Here is a 17,543-nt window from a genome sequence, read left to right as displayed (position 1 = left end):
AATTAACCCGTAAATAAATTGATGAGATGTTTTTGGCATGTTTGTTTTCACCCACATTTCTTTTAAAAGGTGTGGTGATCTTTAATGCAGAAGGCGTGAGTCAGACCACCAACAGTGAACACATACATCCACAAACAAGGTGAGCTCTCTCAGAGGCAGCTCTAGGAAACACACCACATCATCAGGACACAGACAAAAAAAGATAATCATATCCAAACTATCACAAAAACCTTTGTGTTTCAAGCAATCAATTCAATCTATGCCATGTGCTATAATCAAAGTAGTATTTAAGGTGTAAAGCTAAAGAACAAACAGTGTGTGAAGAACCTTATGCTGACAACTCAAGTTCCTGTGGGTTTTAATAAACAGTCAAGATCGATCATGTCACAAGCTGTTTGCTGTCCATTGGTGTCCGTGCTCTAAGGTCACCATGGTAACAATCAGCGGGTCCTGTACTGGCAACTGACGGTCACGTGACCTGATCTCAGCACTGATTGGCTATTTTGTGAAAAATAGCCAATCAGCAGGCAGCATGTTCATTTCAATAGTTTAATACTCAAACAAAGTGGCATGGTATTTGTTAAACTAGACATACAGTCTTACAGACACTTGGATGGAGCAGCTTGAAATGAGTGAAATGGTAGAATATGTTTGACCTTCTAGATAAAAGCTACAACTGACGAGGAACAAAGCCCTCCAGTCAGGCAAACTAATGATGGAGAATTAACCAAGGGAAGAAATCATAACAAATGAAACATGGGCAAGAGGCGTTAGAAAATAGAAGAAAGAGCACGCTTCAATGAGGGGAAGACGATATGAGCTCCCTCTTCGGGCCGTAATATAAGACTACGGTCTTATATTAAAGTCTTAGCAAAGTAGGCGAAAGGTCCTGATGCGGTGAGCAGTGGGAACAAGTCCTCAGAGGTCAAGACGAACATAAAACAATCCGTCTTTTGTTCAGACGGGCGTTCGTTTCCCCCCCCGCTCGTTTGTCGCCGTTGCTCTACACGACACAACGTGCACTCTGAAGCCAGCGGCGAGCAGCAGCTCAGGGCCACACCTTGGCTCCCGTCTGACATCTGACATTGTGATGTAAATCCTATGATGTAGTGATTCATGGTAATTAACAGCTCTGTGGCGGCCGAGACTCAAATCTATTGGTCGGATTCTCTTCTCATATGCAACAAGTGCAAGAGTCTGCGAGGGTGCACACAGACAGACACACACATGAGCACAGTGAGTCTGCATGGGTGAATCTGTCTCTCTCTCTATCTCTCTCTCCTTCTCACTCGCTCTCTTTCTGGAGACTAATTGGCTTCAACTTTGTTTATGCAAGCATTCTTTGTCACTTGAATATGAATATTCATCAGCCTGGGGCCAATGACAGGCTCGCTTCACGAAACAGGCACCAAAAGACAAAACATTTCCCACCAGAAAATCTCACTTTCACACAAGTGCACACTCCCTCACTGCATATACCCACACAGACAACGCACAAGTTAAAAGAGACACACACACACTGTACAAGTTGGCTCCGACGATAGAGAGAGATACGTTTGAATAGGGACGATAAGAGAGGGATAGAGGGGCTTGGGACAGAGAAGCCCTTTAAGAAGCTGATTAGAGGCCTACTTACACTTTCTCACTCTGAACTTTGGTTGAGCGGATGAATACTTGTATTGTTGGTCTGTCTGCTGACAGTGGGTGGACTAGAACTGCCAAAGATTGCATTACCTCACATTGCAGTTCCCGAATAATATTTAGAAGCGAAATATGGCTTTTGCTGAATAAATTCCAGTGATTTGGATTTGGATTCTCTCCAATAAGACAAGATAAAACTACTCAGTGAAAAGTAAACAATTATAAACAGGACAAAATGACAAACTAGAAGAATTGTACAATACAAAACATGGTTTTGCATAAGAGGAAACTGAACGACGGGCTTGACGAGCTGAACAAAAAGACCGTAAAAGGCCCTGAACAGTAACGAAGCATTACATAAAACTCTGGCACTAAGGAAGTAGGAGAATGGAGCTTCAGCCAGAAATAGTAATGGAGAAGAAGAAAAATGAGGAAGAGTGAGAATGAGCCAGAGCTGAAAGCCTTCGTCAGAATTCCCAAAAGCTGACACAACATCAACAAACTGCTCCAATTCTCGCGTCACTGCTTAAACAAATAAGATGCTGAAGAAAACCTGTGAAGTAGTTAGTCTGGTCGATCAGACACAGATTCACACATTTGTACTTTGTCAGTTTGAACCATTTCACATTATTATTATTGTTTAGATGTTTTGTGAGAACTGGGATTCTTCTCTGAGAAGTTAACTAATTAACACATTTTCAATGAGCTTGCAAGGTTTTTTTTTTTTTACTTATTAAAGTTTTTTTAATAAGACTAAGAGTTTACATTCATGTTAGGGATGTCGAAATGATCTTTATTACTTAAATTCCTCAAACCGTCCACAATGGTGTGACTATAATAATCTGATCTGATTATGGTGCTAGAGGAATACAATTAATCCATTTTGTGGATGTGGAGATATTACACCACAGCTGAGAATGAATGCAGATGAAAAGTCTCCCGGGTACCACAGATGTCTGAACAGAAAGTCCTGCTAATCCATCAAGTAGTTGCTGAGATATTTCCCTCTGGACCAAAAGTGGTGAGCCTGGCACAACATGACAACATGATAAAGAAACTTGAATCTTTCACCACTTATGACAGTACACATGTGTTTCAATTTCCATCAGGAATCTAGCTTACGACTGCTCAGTGTAAACTATTCAAGAAACTTCAAAATAAAAAATATTTGTGAATCTACACTGCCGGGCTCTGCTAACCGCTCCGCGGTCCCTCTCAGGATGTTATCTTTGGAGCGCCGTCTCTGCACATGCTGTTGAATCCACAGAGTGTTCCCATGGTCTTTGCGTCATCCTGGTCTGGTTAAACAAAGATTACTTCAAGCAGAGGAACAGAGGAACACCTAATAGAAACAGGATGAGGGGCCACAACACTGGGAAGCTGGGAAATGAGGCCTGGAAAAACATAGCAACACAATATGGGATTTGGGTTGGGTTTCCCCAAAAGTTCAGGTCTGGATTTTATTTGTTTTCCAGTAAAGGAAAAAAATAATAAACACTATGAAAAATGAAGGGCGGGAAGGATAAAAAAATGAAATAGGAGTTCTAAAAAAGGACAAAGAAAGGAAATGAGAAAATAAAATGAAGGCAAAACAATCTTGGAGGAAAGAGAAGACAGGAAATGAAAGCGGGTGATGGTACACGGGGACTGGCTTACATGACAGCACAGAGAGAACATCTGAGGAAATGACACAGATGAAGGTATGGACAGAAGGAAGGAAAGAACAGAGAGAAAAGAGGGAAGAGGGGATGAGAAAAAGAAGAAAGAGGGGAGGATCTACCATGACTTCGGTCAGCTCTGCATTAATATTTACAGACTCTGATGTCCAAACACACTCTGAGCCTCCATCTGGGATCCCGTGGTTTAAGTTACACAAACCTATTTGCGTCTGGGCTCCTACGACCTCAGATTGTTTTGAATGCATCATCGGCCTTTGTATAAATACAGTACTGCTGCTCGGAAAAGCACAAGCCATAAAAGGGTTGTAAAAATAGACAGGAGTGTTTAAAATGTCTGAAAAGCCCAAATGATGGCGTTGAATAAGACCTTATTATATGGAGAAGCTGTTAGAAATGAATTAACATCAGTAAACCGCTTTCACTTTATACTTTAGATACACTGTATACTTTTTCATTTTTATTTTATTTTTACATTTTCATTTCCTTTATTATTTAAATTCTTTAAATGTAATATGTCCTGCCCTGCTTTTTTATTTTATTGTATTGTATATATGTAAACATGTTTGCTGCTGCTTCAAGAAATTTCCCCCTAGGGATGAATAAAGTACATATCTTATCTTATTTTAAAATACGATAAAACTCATAGCAGAAAACAATGTTTGACAGTTGAACATTGAATTGTCTGAATCCACACCAAAGACTTTTCTAAACAGCCTCATTAAACGTGTCAATCCGTTAACCCCCCGATGGTTTTCTCACGCTCTAATAGACATCCATTAATGGAACAGAATTGATTTCTTACTTTATAAGCCTCCAGGCCTGCAACTATAAGTGTTAGCGAGTCATTATTAAAGGGTTCTTCCACTACAACTTTAAAGTTTAACAACAGTCCTTCCCAGAAGAAAGAGGCTTCTTTTTCCATTTAACCTTGGCTTGGAAAACTACTTCTTACAGAGATGTTTTTTATGCAAAACTCATCTGGTGACTAGTAAAGTTGGCACGCATCCTTCCAGACTTAGTTAGTTCTTATTAATGACGTATTACTAAGCGTTTATAAAGTACTTATAAAGACACATAAGATAGAAACCTTTATAAATGACGCCTTAATAGACAAGGTCCCTGAAGCGAGTCGACTTGAAGTTAAAAGTTCAACGTCTCGAACATTTATTTGTTATTTTCCATACAATATTTCCTCAAATCTTGTCATATCTTCTGCAAAAAGAAATTTATTTTTCCTGATGAATCTAACGAGCCCACTGAATCAACTGCCTAGCTGTGAGATAACAAGGCTCCATGCGTCTCATTACAGAACCGTTCGGTAAGGAATTTGCATTCATACTCCGTGTTCCCTGCGTGAAAAGAGTCCGCCAGCTGTGAGCTTAAAGACTCAAAACCATGCAGTGTTTGCGTTGGGCCTGAAATGTTTCTGACTTACGGAGGTGGCTCTGACTGCACTCTGTTCAAAGAGGCTCTCGTTTCATGTCCTGCGTCAGTGAAGTCGCCATCTTCCTTACGCAACATGAGCTATTACTCTCCAGATGAAGCTGCACGCATGAAAACATTTGTGCGTTCGGTATGAACACGGAATCCGAGCGGCTTGCTCGTCTGACACAAATGAGTTCAAAAGGAGTGCAAATTGACCTGACGGTAATAATCATTCATTATATCACTCATCAATACCGTTTGTGTTCTGTTAGCTGCAGTAAGAGTTAGTGGGTCACTGAGCACAACAGTGAGAGACCTGGGATGCTGACGGCAGCTCTGCCAGAAGCTGAATGGTTAAAAATAGTTCCCCCGGCCGGCCTCGATGCATTTTGTTTCCAGGCATGATGTCATTTTTCTCATTGAGAATTCTGGTTTGCTCCCGTCTCTGTTGTCACGACCGGGTCGAGGTGTGCTGGGGCAAAAGCTCAGGCGCAGAGGAACCAGGCTGCAGTCGAGATGTGGTAAGTCAAAAATCTCTTTACTAGTCAAAGTCAAGGGGGGAAAAACCGGGGACTGAAAAAATAAAAAAATAAATAAAATTAAATAAAATAAAATAATATATATAGGAGGGAAAAAACCCACAGGTGTAGGTCATGAACAATCAGGGAGGCAGAGGGCAGGTGAAGGGAATGAATAATCAAGAGACACTGGGGAGACACACACAGAACTAACAGGGTGTTACATCCGTAGATTTTATACAGCCATGTTTAGGTTTGTTCCTTTGCTGCTGTTCACATTGAATTTAACACCATGTGTACTCCCTTAATTGAACTGAATTGGGAAGTTAATAATATATTATCAAACTTGTTTTTTGCAACCTTTTTGTGCGTGTTCTATGATAAAACGTGATTAAAAACGTATGTAGTATGCACACGACAAATACCTACTAATACCTAGTAATTAGTTGTCCTGGGGGAAATGTTTTCAAGTACAAGTTCAACATTTTGGGTAATAACAGCGTTTGATGAGAAGATTGCCACCGCACTCATGTCTGCACATGAAATATGTCCGCCACAGCAGCCTGTTAGCTTAGCTTAGCACACAGACTGGAAACTGCAGTAAACCGCTCGCCCTCCGCTGTGTGAAGGTAACAAACTCTACCCAGCAGCACTTCTTAAAGTCTTTGTGATCAACATGTGCTTCAGAGGTGCCGGGAGGTGAATGTTGTTGCAGTTGGAGAGAGCTAGGCTCACTGTTTCCAGGATTCATGCTAAGCCGTGGCGACCAGCTGCAGATTAGTATAGTATTCAGACAGCAGTTATGTGCCGATCCCAAGATGTAAGACCAAACTAAATATTCAATCGATTCATTGAAAAATAAAATTGATAATAAATAATCCTAACTGAAGAAATCTTTTGTAAATGGAAACTATTAGGACACCTACTGCTGTATTTACCACATTGTAATACTCATTGGAGAATGGAATTGATGATAAAGGTGAAAACATTGCATGACATGGACAACATCTACATTCCTGTCTTTTGTACGTCGACAAATACGCCCACATTTTGCCCTTGAGCCGGTCACGCAACCTGTAACTGTAACTGCAGCAGCGGGCTGTGTGCAGTCACTGTGTCACTGTGTGAACGTCAACGTAGCCAACCATCCCCGAAGGGTGTTCCTGCAGGTGGAAGGTGGAGTTACGTCATCACATAACAGACGTCATGTATCTGGCGGTCGGACCGAGGCCAAACCAAAACAAGTATCAATGAAAGCATGGGGGGGTCAAAGTAATTAAAACACCCTGTTATTCTGCAGAACACCACACAGAGAGAAGAGCGTGTTCCTTTTTCTTTGTATTTGAATGTCACGTTTTCACAGTAAACCTCTCAACACCGACCGGAGGGTTTTTCTTTTCCCACGCTTGAACAGGGCTTTCCTGTCAGTTTCACGCAGCTGTCCCTCTGCGCACACATGCACCAAGAGCTCCGAAACAATATGATGTCATTTCACACCAAATAAAACTGGAGCGACGAACTTGGAGTTTCACAATCCTCAGAGCTGTTACTTGAAGTACAATATTGTGATTAAAAATAAAGCGAAAGCCGCAGAATGTCCCATAGCCTAATCAGTAATTAACAGCATAAAGCGACATGGAGAGTGCCCTACCATGGAGTGGCCCACGATGAAGACGGGCAGGTCTGGGTGGCGGGACTTCATCAGGTCAACGTGCTGCAGGGAGTCTCTGATGTAAAACTGGAAGTCCTTGACGTTCATCCGGTCTCCTTCACTCTGACCATGGCCAACTGTGTGGGAAATAAAGGGAGGAAAATGACTGAAACAAGGAACTGGGAATATAAGAGGACGAGACACTTTCAACTAAGCTTGAACCCTCAGTTCGACTGGAGAACCTTTCAGCTTTTCCCCATATTTGGCCACACTGATATGTTTCTAGCGGCCGCAAAACACCATTTTTTTATTTTTTTTTAAATGGGAAAATTATTTCCATCTGCATTTATTGACATTCTGCTTGTAAATTCATTATTCAATGATCCACGTCATGAGCAGAAGTGCAAGTCATGTAAATGAAAACTGGGATTTTCAGCCTCACTTGTGACTGAATGGAAATGGTGACTTGACTGTGTTTATTACTGAAAGACAACAGACTCTCCCCCATGTCCCTGACTGCATGATTCATGATAGAGATTGAAACGGGAAATAACAGATCGAGATGAGAATCATGAGGAGGAACCTTTTGTCAATTAAACCAACTGATACACCATTGTGTGTCATCTGTTCGTCCACCACAGTATAAAACTGAAATGCAGTATGAGATTCACGATAAAAGGTTTGTCTGTCCGATTGGCCTCATGTATCCTCATGATGGCGGAGCAAGAAACGTTGTCTGGGTCAAGCGTGAAGCAAGGAACGATCAAATAAAGGACGTCACATGTACCCCTGGATTAGGGTGATGGGGAGGAGGAGGAAGAGGAGGAAGAAGAAGAAGAAAGTGACAAGGGGAAGAAGGAGAAGAGTGAGGAAGTGAAAAGAAAACACAAGTTGAGAAAAAAGACAATTTTAAAGGGAAGTTGAGAGAAGATGGAGAAAAGGCGGGAGTGGAGGAGGTGAGAGGACGAGGAGGAGACAAACACAGTGGGGGGAGAAAATGTGACTGACAGATGGTGAGGAGGACATAAATATGAATATGTATGTCTATGCATACATATATTGCGTGTCGTCTCCCAGAGCTTTCCGCAGCAGTGGTTTGAGAGGTGAGGTGGGTTGTCATGGCAACCATTGAATCAATACCATCCCTGAGCTACCTAAACATTCACAACATGTGCAGCTCACACCTTCTTGCTCTCGCGCTGCAATCCTAAGTGTGTGCGTGTGTATTTATAAACACCGTGTGTGTGTGCCGCATATATACACAAAGATGCCTTTCGCGCAACATGTTTATTTCTCCCCCGTTTCAATACAGAAGCGATCAATACAGCGTGCAAATCAATGTCTAATCACAGCTGCAGAGAGTGGCGATGAAGTGCTGCAGACTCCAGATCGATGCACACTGCATCCCCTTCCACGTGAGATCAATGACCTCACACTCTTTTGTTGTTGCTCTCGAACACACGCACGCGCACACACACATATATATATATATATATTAACACCGTGATGTCCACTGCTGCACGACTGGAAGTGTCACAACACATGTTAGTTTTTTCAGATTTTCTTGGTCATAAGTTATTAATCACAGAGTTGATAATAATACAAAGCCAGTCCAGTTGACTCATCTTAAGATCAATTGGGTTAAACAGAATGTGGCCAGCAACTAATCATGATTGTCAATATTGGTAGATCTCTTGATTATATATTTTTTGTCTGTAAAATATCAAAGTTTTAGTCATTTTAGCCCAATGTGACTTTAGTAATTATATAAAAGAAAAATATGCCCTCTATCTATCTGTATGGTTTCTAACTCACTAGCTGTAAGCAGATATAAGTGTTTATTAATGTATTTGTCAATAACTGAAGTGAAGTCCAAACAGATAATTAATCATAATAGACTAAAACACATTTGTAATGCGATTGCATGTTGAAACACGTTGTTTTTTATGGATGGGATGCTTAAAAAACAAAGCAAAGTTTAGTGCCTGGTGAATATACTTGAGGATGGACGTTTTATGGCGTGTGCAATGTCATCTCTTTTACCTTTTTCTAAAATAAACTCCATAAAAAACTAAATCAATGCATATTTATTTTCTCTCCAGATAATGGCCTCTTTAGGTAGCTACTCTAATCCAGTCAGAGTTGGAGTAAAAAAATAATCTTTGCATGGACTGATGGATGCAGAAACGTAATCTAATTAACTATCGCAATTCCAGTATTGTCCAACAACGCAATGGGAGGACAAACATAATTTGGGGCATCACCAAACAAACAATCCATTATGAATATTTCCCCGCTGCCTCAACATGAGGCGTCAGTGCCGGGGCGGTACGAGTCAAGTGACATGCATCCATCATCGCATTCCACATTCGACAAAAAAAAGCTAAAATGTGTCATGCGTGTCAGCCATCAGTTTTGTATATGTTGCTGTTCCATTTTGGGTGAATTAACCAGCCACCGGGCCCTATTTGAAGGTTGTCATCTGGTAAATAGCTGCAGTGTGTGACAGATGGAATGATCCTCCAGTCTGTGCACGCTGCGAGGGAAAAAAAGGACTTAAAAGTCCTATAATTAGAAAGAATTACATGAGAGAGAGCGAGAGAGAGAGCGAGAGAGAGGGGAGAGGGGAGAGGGGGGGGGGGGGATGGTGACAAAGGATGAAGAAGCGAAAGATCTCAACTGCTGAACTCTATCAGGGGCTGCCCCGAGGCGGTGTGTGAGATAGATAGATGGAAAACTATGGTCTACAGGGACTTGTTGCAGTTCAGTATTTTCCATTTAAAAGTGTGGCATTTTACTGCGAGCCACTGAACAAACGGCTCCTGTACCGCCTCAGTCATCCTCATCCCTCTTGTTCTTATCATCTCTGCCAGCTCTGTATTGCGATGTCTGCCTCTGCAAATATTTCTGCATTTACAGCTGGGACTTTGCATTCTCACCCTCTGTCTCTCTGTCTCACCGGTTACTCTGTGGATGAGTTTACTGAACACACACATGCTGCTCTTTTCACACATTCCTGCTGCGCCTCAGACCGGTAACACCACACAGCCTGGCCTCTAAGAGCACCTGGTTGGAGGAATGTACCGGAGAGAAGACTGGCGTTACCTAATTACTGTTTCCTATCAAGCTATAAGCTGCTGTGCATTTGTATGCATTTTTCTTCTGTTTTAAAATGAAATTATTCTTTCTGAACCCACATTTTCTGTGCAAAGTGAACATTTTAGTTTGTCAGTTATAGAAAAAACATGCCTTGTGCAACCTGAGTAAGTGGAAAAGTACATGTTTTCCCATAACAAGTTGATGGCTCAGTGAGACATGCTCACCAACACCAAACCATCATGCAGGTGAGCTGCAAGGTTCATCAACTGAGGTGAACATGTTGGCACACGCTATCTAATTAAACACAAAGTGCAGCTGAGGCTGAATGTTTTTTACATACTAATATTTCAGTATTAACGTGATGATGACATCCTGGACGTGAACGTCTTCACCAAATGTCATCTGTCCAAGGTTGGACATTTCACTCAAAACCAAAAATATCAACCTCGTGATATTTAAAAGTCATTCAGATTCATTACCTGGGGATCATGAATGTTTGTATCAGATCTCCATCCATCCAATATTTGTTGCCCTTCATACAGACACACTGCTAGTGTGGCGAAACACATTTCAACCAAAAAAGTCCATCATAAAAACATCAATCAGCTGTTAATACATGAGCTTGTTCTGTGTTTGAACTACTGATGAGCACAAGGGCAACCACGAATGTCATGCGATGTGCGTGACTCACCGTGGTCGTGCGCGAACACCAGCAGGGAAAGTCCCTTCAGCTTCTGTGCGATCTCGTCATACGGCCCACAGTGCTCCCCGGCCCCGTGGACGATGAACACCAGAGCCCTGAGGAGAACAAAGAGTTGAGTCACGTGTTCACAGAGACAAACAACCCTATGTTTGCATTTCCTTCCTCGATTCATCCAACTGTTACAGGCGAGGTAAACCTTGAAGATTTCCATCCAGGGCTTTAATGAAAGAGGCTGGAAGGGAAAGGAGGGCAAGTAGACGGAAGGAAGAGATACGAACAATCTGATAATGACAATGATAATGACAATGATAACCCTCCCTGGTGTGGGCTTTTGTGTGTGTGAATGTTTTCTTAGGTGAAATTATCGATTGATCTCTGAACATCGTTGCAGAGAAACAGAGATGATAGTGGAAAAAAAAAGATGTTTTCAGAGATCGCAGATATCATCTATTTGCTTTCAACACACCCCTTCCTTCCTGACTCAAAACAAACACGGGAGGAATCCAGTAAAACACAAACAAAAAACGTCTGAGACGTTCCTGCTCTCTTGTCATGGAAACTAACGTTTTCCAGCTGGTTTGAGGCAGAACCATGTAGCTGATGAGGAATCTATATTTTCAGCAGTAAATTGCACTTGAATATAATTTCTCACATAAATGACATGGTTTAAGAAAGTATATTGTGTATTCTTGTTTGTCCTAATCCTGCTCACGGAGATGACATATTGTTTTTGTATTTTGCACGTATTGTATTTGGCAGATGTTTCAATTCAAATGTAATTAACGGTCACTTTACCTTCGAGGCAAAACAAAACAAAGATGGCTTTCAAAGAGGTTTTGGGGCTTTCAGCAGCATCAAGAAACAGACGTGGATCATTTAATTAAGTGGCTACCACTTTTCTTTTTACAATAATGTACCAAATAACAAAAGGACGTGAAAGGTGTCGCTCGTAGTGATGCACCTAAATATAATTAATAGTGAGTAAAGCAGTTTACTGTTTATATTGAGTCTCTAACGGCGTTGTTTTCGGCAGCTTTCCTCCGACAAAAAGCTCTCAGACTGCAGCGGGGGAACATGGTGGAGCATTCAACACCTACAGAGACAGATATTTCCCTCAGGAGAGAGCAACCGCAGAGCTGAATGACAATGTTTCTCTGTATTAGCTGGATGTCTAAATAAGCAACTGAACAAGGTCGCCATGTCAACCTAAAAGGGGTTGATTTGTTTCCACACAACACAAATCAATTATTGCAGGTTTAACATCATGTCATATTTTGCATGGCATAAATATATATATATATATATTGTGCCTCTCCAGGTTCGTCAATATCAGATATGGCTCCACGACTACATTGGTTCATAATGTTTTCATCACGCTACCTGAGACGAGGGATTTTAATTGTAATCATGATTGCTAGAAGGGAAAGACACAACTCACAAACTACAGTGTAGAGCGGTAAGAAATACAACATTACGTAAATCAACTAAAAAGTTACATGCATTATAATACGTAGGTTATTAATTGTATACTGTAGGAAGCGTACTGTCTGTGTGCAGACATAAAGCTACAACCAACACCGAATGTCAAAAACACGCTCTTATCATTATGTAAACGCGTACAGGGTAATCTCTTGTTCATTTCATCTCTCGCATCCATTTAAGTCGTTGTAGAGAAGGTGTCATACATGTAAGGTATATTCTTTTTTTGTTTATGCTGCTTTAACTTCACGTTTTCTCCGAAAGAGAGACCCGTTAGCTAATTAATGCACCGGCTGTGAGACCAGGTTATTTGTAATTGATTTTTGTTATGTGTTGCTTCTTCTGTCAGCGCATATTAAGCAGCACTGAGACGCTGCAGTGTTCTTTCTCTGAACAGCAGCACAGCTGAGGCGCTTCAATCAGCAGCAGACAATTAGCCCAAATGTATTCAGCGGCAGAGGAAAAGGGAAGTGAGTGAAAGGGGCGGGGGGGGGGGGGGGGGGGGGGGGGGGAGTGAGAGTGAGTGAGGAGGGAAGAAGAGGAGAATGGGAGTATCTGTTCATCAGGCTGCATTAACAAATCACTCTGATTTCACCCGCTGCTCTTTCCCTCCTTGGGAAGACTTCCTCTGCACTTGTTGGCTGGGAGCAAGTGTGTGCGTATACATGTACTGTATGTGTGTGTGTGTGTGTGTGTGAATGAGTGCCTTTGTATAGGCACACTGTTCTGTAACACATGCCGAGGGGCAGCAGGGGATTAATGGGGCTAATCTGGGTTCATTGTTATGGCGACTGTACAGTGAACAACACACTGTGCACCGCAATGGGACATCATATTTTTCTCGCCGTCCCATTATTCCCTTAATACCCCGCTGGTCTGCCTGATAACCTCTCTTACTTCCTTTCTCTCACTTTGTTCTCCATCTTTGCTTCCTCTCGCCAGCTTTTCTTCCCGAGTCGCCAGAAAGAGGAAACACTAAATTGAATAAAGGCCATACGTCTGGTGACAGTCAACAGTCTGCATTGTTTCGAAGGATTATATTGCACATGAATCTTATCTCAACAGACGTCTGCATTTAATTACATACAAACATTATTTAGCCATCATCAGTATGTCGGCTCAGCCTATTTCCACTTTGCATCACGTGGTCTGGCAAGGCTCAGGAAGCATTCGCTTGGGACAAGTGCTACTTCAATAGGCTGTGACGTTATATTACATTACATTACATGTCATTTAGCTGACGCTTTTATACTACTTCAACAAACTCCATCAACCTGAAGCCTTCTTTTACAGGGCGGACTAATGCACAACACACCGGCCTGTTTTAAGTCTTCCAGAAAGGACTAATCAACATGGGATCTTTGAAAGTGGGAAATGTCTTTTAAATCTTACACAGAACAGAGTTTCTAGGTACAATTTATTGTAGGCCTCCGATGTTTTGTGAATATGGCCCTTGGTATTATGAGGCTCATGCAAACTTCCTTCTGAAGGCAAACTAGCACTGACCAATCACAAACAAGTGGGGGCAGGACAGGGAAACGTCCAATGACGGACAGATATTCCGTCCAACTCCTTCAAAGTATCTTTGCCTGTATATTGTATATTTATATTAAGGTCTGCAACTATTGATTGCTCCGATTGTTTAGTCTATAAAAATGCTCAATGGTAAAAAGTTTCCCGTGGCCATGTCTTACAATTGGGTTTGGTCCAACCAACAGTCCAAACAACTGATCTAAAAATGTATTAGTTGTCAAATTAGGTTGACTAATTAATAATAAATTAAATAGTTTCACCACTAGATATATTTAGCTCACACAGTAATGTTCAGATGTGAATGATTTTGTAATTGTACGCATTACCAATAATCTTTAGGGCCATTCGAACCTGGATGATTATTCTTTAGATACAAATGTATTGATTCCTTTGAGTGGAGCTGAAATACTTTAATCTTCCATTAACAAGAAAAGAGGCTTTTCATCTTTCTCTGTCATTATCTCTCTTCGGCCTCTCTCTACCTCATCTCTCTCATGGGAACTGGAGACCCACTTGTCTCCCACACCAGTTGCAGTTGCTGGAACAACATGGCGTAGAACCAGCCTTATTAAAACACTCAAAGAGAGTGAGAGAGGGACTTTAGTCCCCCCCTCTGGCTCTCCTCAGAGCTCCTCCAAACAACCACAGACCCAAAACAAAGCCAAGACCCTAATCCCCTTAATGCAATGCTGGCTGACTAGCTACTGCTAGATTATTTGGGAACTCACAAACCTTCCAACTTGTGCTCGAATGCCACATTCTGCACCTTCGACTGTGGGTTTTACACGAAACGCGAAAACTCTAAATCATAAATCATCGTGATACGTGTCATGAACATTGACATTGGGACTGTGTTAGCGTGTGCAGGCAGAACGACAGGCCTTTCTGACATCTTGACACGTGACAGCAGGACAAAACACAGCTGTAAGTAATAAAATGAACGAGGGCCGCATTCCATTTAGATGCTTCAGTATCAGGGTCCTGGTATTGTGCACGGTGGCCTTCTTGAATAGAATGACGAAGAATCGTTTTCTTAGAGTCAAAATGTCTGCTGGTAAAATACATATTAATTAATGAATTACTCTTCAGCTTTGCTGCACTTGATTGGGCAGGACACAGGTAGAATAACGTCAAATATGTTATGTTTGACGCCGATTGCGACATGTCTCTGGGGCAATTATTCGACACCAGGTGAATATGTCGAATTAGCTTTTGCTGATGCGCTCCTATATAAACATAATGTCTAGTTGAATTAACGCTGAAGGTTTCGGCGTCCACCAGAGTGGACAGGATCCAGAGGACGACCGGACGTTGGCATGTTAATACGATTAATAGACTTAGACTACTCAAACTCAATGGTGTGTGTGTGTGTGTGTGTGTATCCTTACTCTAATCTCAGTGTGAGTGTGGGATAACATTTATGTGGGTGGGTCACCACATCAGTGCTGTTCCTTTAATCTGCATCAGCAGCTTGTGAAAAAACTAACTTAGTCACTTTTTAATCTAAAGTAAAGAATCCGCACGACCAGCCTGCTTAATTTAAACTGAGTGAAGAGTATTCCAGGTACAGTGACTGTATTAATTATAGGCCAGGTCACAGCGACATTTTAAATGACCACATTTAAAAATCTGCCTCACGCGGTTACAGTCGTTCACCAAGTAGCAATGCGGGTAGCAGTTGCATTGTAACCGTACTCTGATGAATTCAAGAACCTTCAATGGTGTTAAGGACCCCTTCAGACGCTGCGAGAGACCGTGTGTTCCCAGGTGACAGTGAGATTTGATGCACTTGGAGAAAAACTAAATGGATATGACAGAAAGAACATGGTGACAAGTGGAAAATGACATGGAGGCTGAGAGAGGAACGAAGTGTGACAAACCGGTATGGAAAGAAAAGTGAAAAGTGTGTGTACGTGTGTGTGTGTGTGTGTGTGTGTGTGTGTGTGTGTGTGTGTGTGTTTGTACTGCGCAGAAAGTAACACAGCAGAGAGAAATTGCTGTGTGATGGAGAGAAATGGAGGCAGACAGACAGCAGGCATCCACAGAAGTAAAGTTTACACCAGTGAAAGTAAACCAAAGAGACGCACATCATTGGAAATGTTCCACTTTCATCTTTGCAGAGTCCAGAATTGGGCGGAGAGCATATGGGAACCACAACGATCTCAGACGACACGTTGGATCGATCTCCGGAAGGAAGTAACAAAATAAATGCTTGGTTTAATACAGTGGCTTTCTTTTTAATACGGTGTTGTTGACCCGGGAACATGACCTTTGAAGCTGGTGGCCAGTAAAAGTAAGTAATCCAACGTGCAGACCTTAAAACAGTAGAGCTCACAGGCAACATGCAATCATTCCCTTGATGTGGAAAGTTTGACAGGAAACTAGGAAGAAGGAAGTCTACATGGGGGTCATGCAGAGGAGGTCTTGATACCTCCCTCGTAGGGTAAAACTGCTGCTTCGTGGAGATTTGTAAGAAGCTAACCGATGCTGCAAATAAACAAGAAGAACGGAGTGTTCCTGAAAGTTGCACGTCGTCACAAGCACACAGCACCCTCTGTGGAGAATAAATAACACCCAAACTATCTGCATGCACAGATAGAAATAGAAAAAGACTATTCTAAATGTACCTGTCTTATGAATTCACCTTTTTCTAATTATGCACTAACACTGCCTCAATAAAATACAAACATTACCACTGATACTACCATTTTATCACTTCTGGTTCCTGCTTTAGTTTTACATTTTCATTTTTGCATGTTTGCATAAACTGCTCTCTTTTCATGTCATTGTTCTTTGATGCATCTTCTCACAACAGTACCTGTTGTTACAACATTGCACTTTCACATTTAATATGCAAAAGGTAATTTATGGAAATCCTCAGAATTATTAAGAGTACTTTGATAATGATTTACACATTTGTACAATTCATGTTTTAATGTTATGACTGTTGCTTCTAATGTAACTGATGCAATAATTCTCTCTTACTATTACAGTGTTAATACAATAATGTGAATAAGAGCAAAATGTACCTTTTCTCTGCTTCCTTTTCAAATAAAATCCCAGTAAACGATCACAGCTGGTACTTACTCAATGAATTTTATGGGAATACAAGTGGCCCTAATATGTTATACACTGCTTTGTATACGCCCCCAACCTCAATGGGAACCATTAAAGAGCTTTTATCTTCCTAAAGTATCCTCCACTGACAAGCGTAACAAGGGGAGCGAGCAGCAGGGAAATTAAATGGTCTGACAAACACAGCAAAATCAGCGAAAACATCAATAACAGCTTGACCTATTTACATTAACTGTGTGTGTGTTTGTGTGTGACAGTTGTACTTTAGTGATGTGAAAAAAGCAGGTGTGCAAGTGCATGTACTGTATGCCTGGTATGCTGGTCTCCATGAGAGTTCAAAGCCCCAGTTGGACATCTACTGGAAGATCTGTCAATCATTGTTGATGCTCCTCCCCTCCACCTTTCACCTACTTCCTGGTTCTAGTGGTGAATAGGCTTTTCAGGACCTATTGACCTTTGACCCCCATCTCAAGCTCATCCCAACAAGAAACATTTCAAACCAGAATTGCATATATTTGGAGGTTTCATTGCTTTATCTTTCAGACTTCATATAATTCCTACAGAACATGCAGCATGTCGGCAACATGATGGACACGAACAAAGCTGTCAAATACCAGAAAGATTTGTCATTTCTTCCTGAGAAAGTACAAGTGAATATACGTAGATTCTTTCCCTGCCCTCAGTTTCATGCTCATACGCCCATGTGAAAACTTTAAGGCTTCATTTGTATGTGAATTGAC

At 41.5% G+C, this 17,543-nt stretch overlaps 1 protein-coding gene across 2 annotated transcripts in view; it reads right to left on the bottom strand.

The window, feature by feature from the left end:
* mgll (monoglyceride lipase) overlaps nt 1-17,543 on the bottom strand; it is a 29,778-nt gene that overhangs the window by 6,049 nt on the left and 6,186 nt on the right. For both annotated transcript variants that reach the window (XM_034537689.1, XM_034537688.1), the window contains 2 exons: nt 10,705-10,811; nt 6,915-7,051 (listed from right to left, as the gene is read on the bottom strand). In XM_034537689.1, coding sequence (XP_034393580.1) covers nt 6,915-7,051; nt 10,705-10,811 — 244 coding nt within the window. The remainder of the gene's footprint in view (nt 1-6,914; nt 7,052-10,704; nt 10,812-17,543) is intronic.

This window comes from Cyclopterus lumpus, chromosome 7 (assembly GCF_009769545.1).
Source record: "Cyclopterus lumpus isolate fCycLum1 chromosome 7, fCycLum1.pri, whole genome shotgun sequence".
Classification (NCBI taxonomy): domain Eukaryota; kingdom Metazoa; phylum Chordata; class Actinopteri; order Perciformes; family Cyclopteridae; genus Cyclopterus; species Cyclopterus lumpus.
Note: the sequence above shows the minus strand (reverse complement) of the source record. Positions and strands in the feature narration are given on the sequence as shown.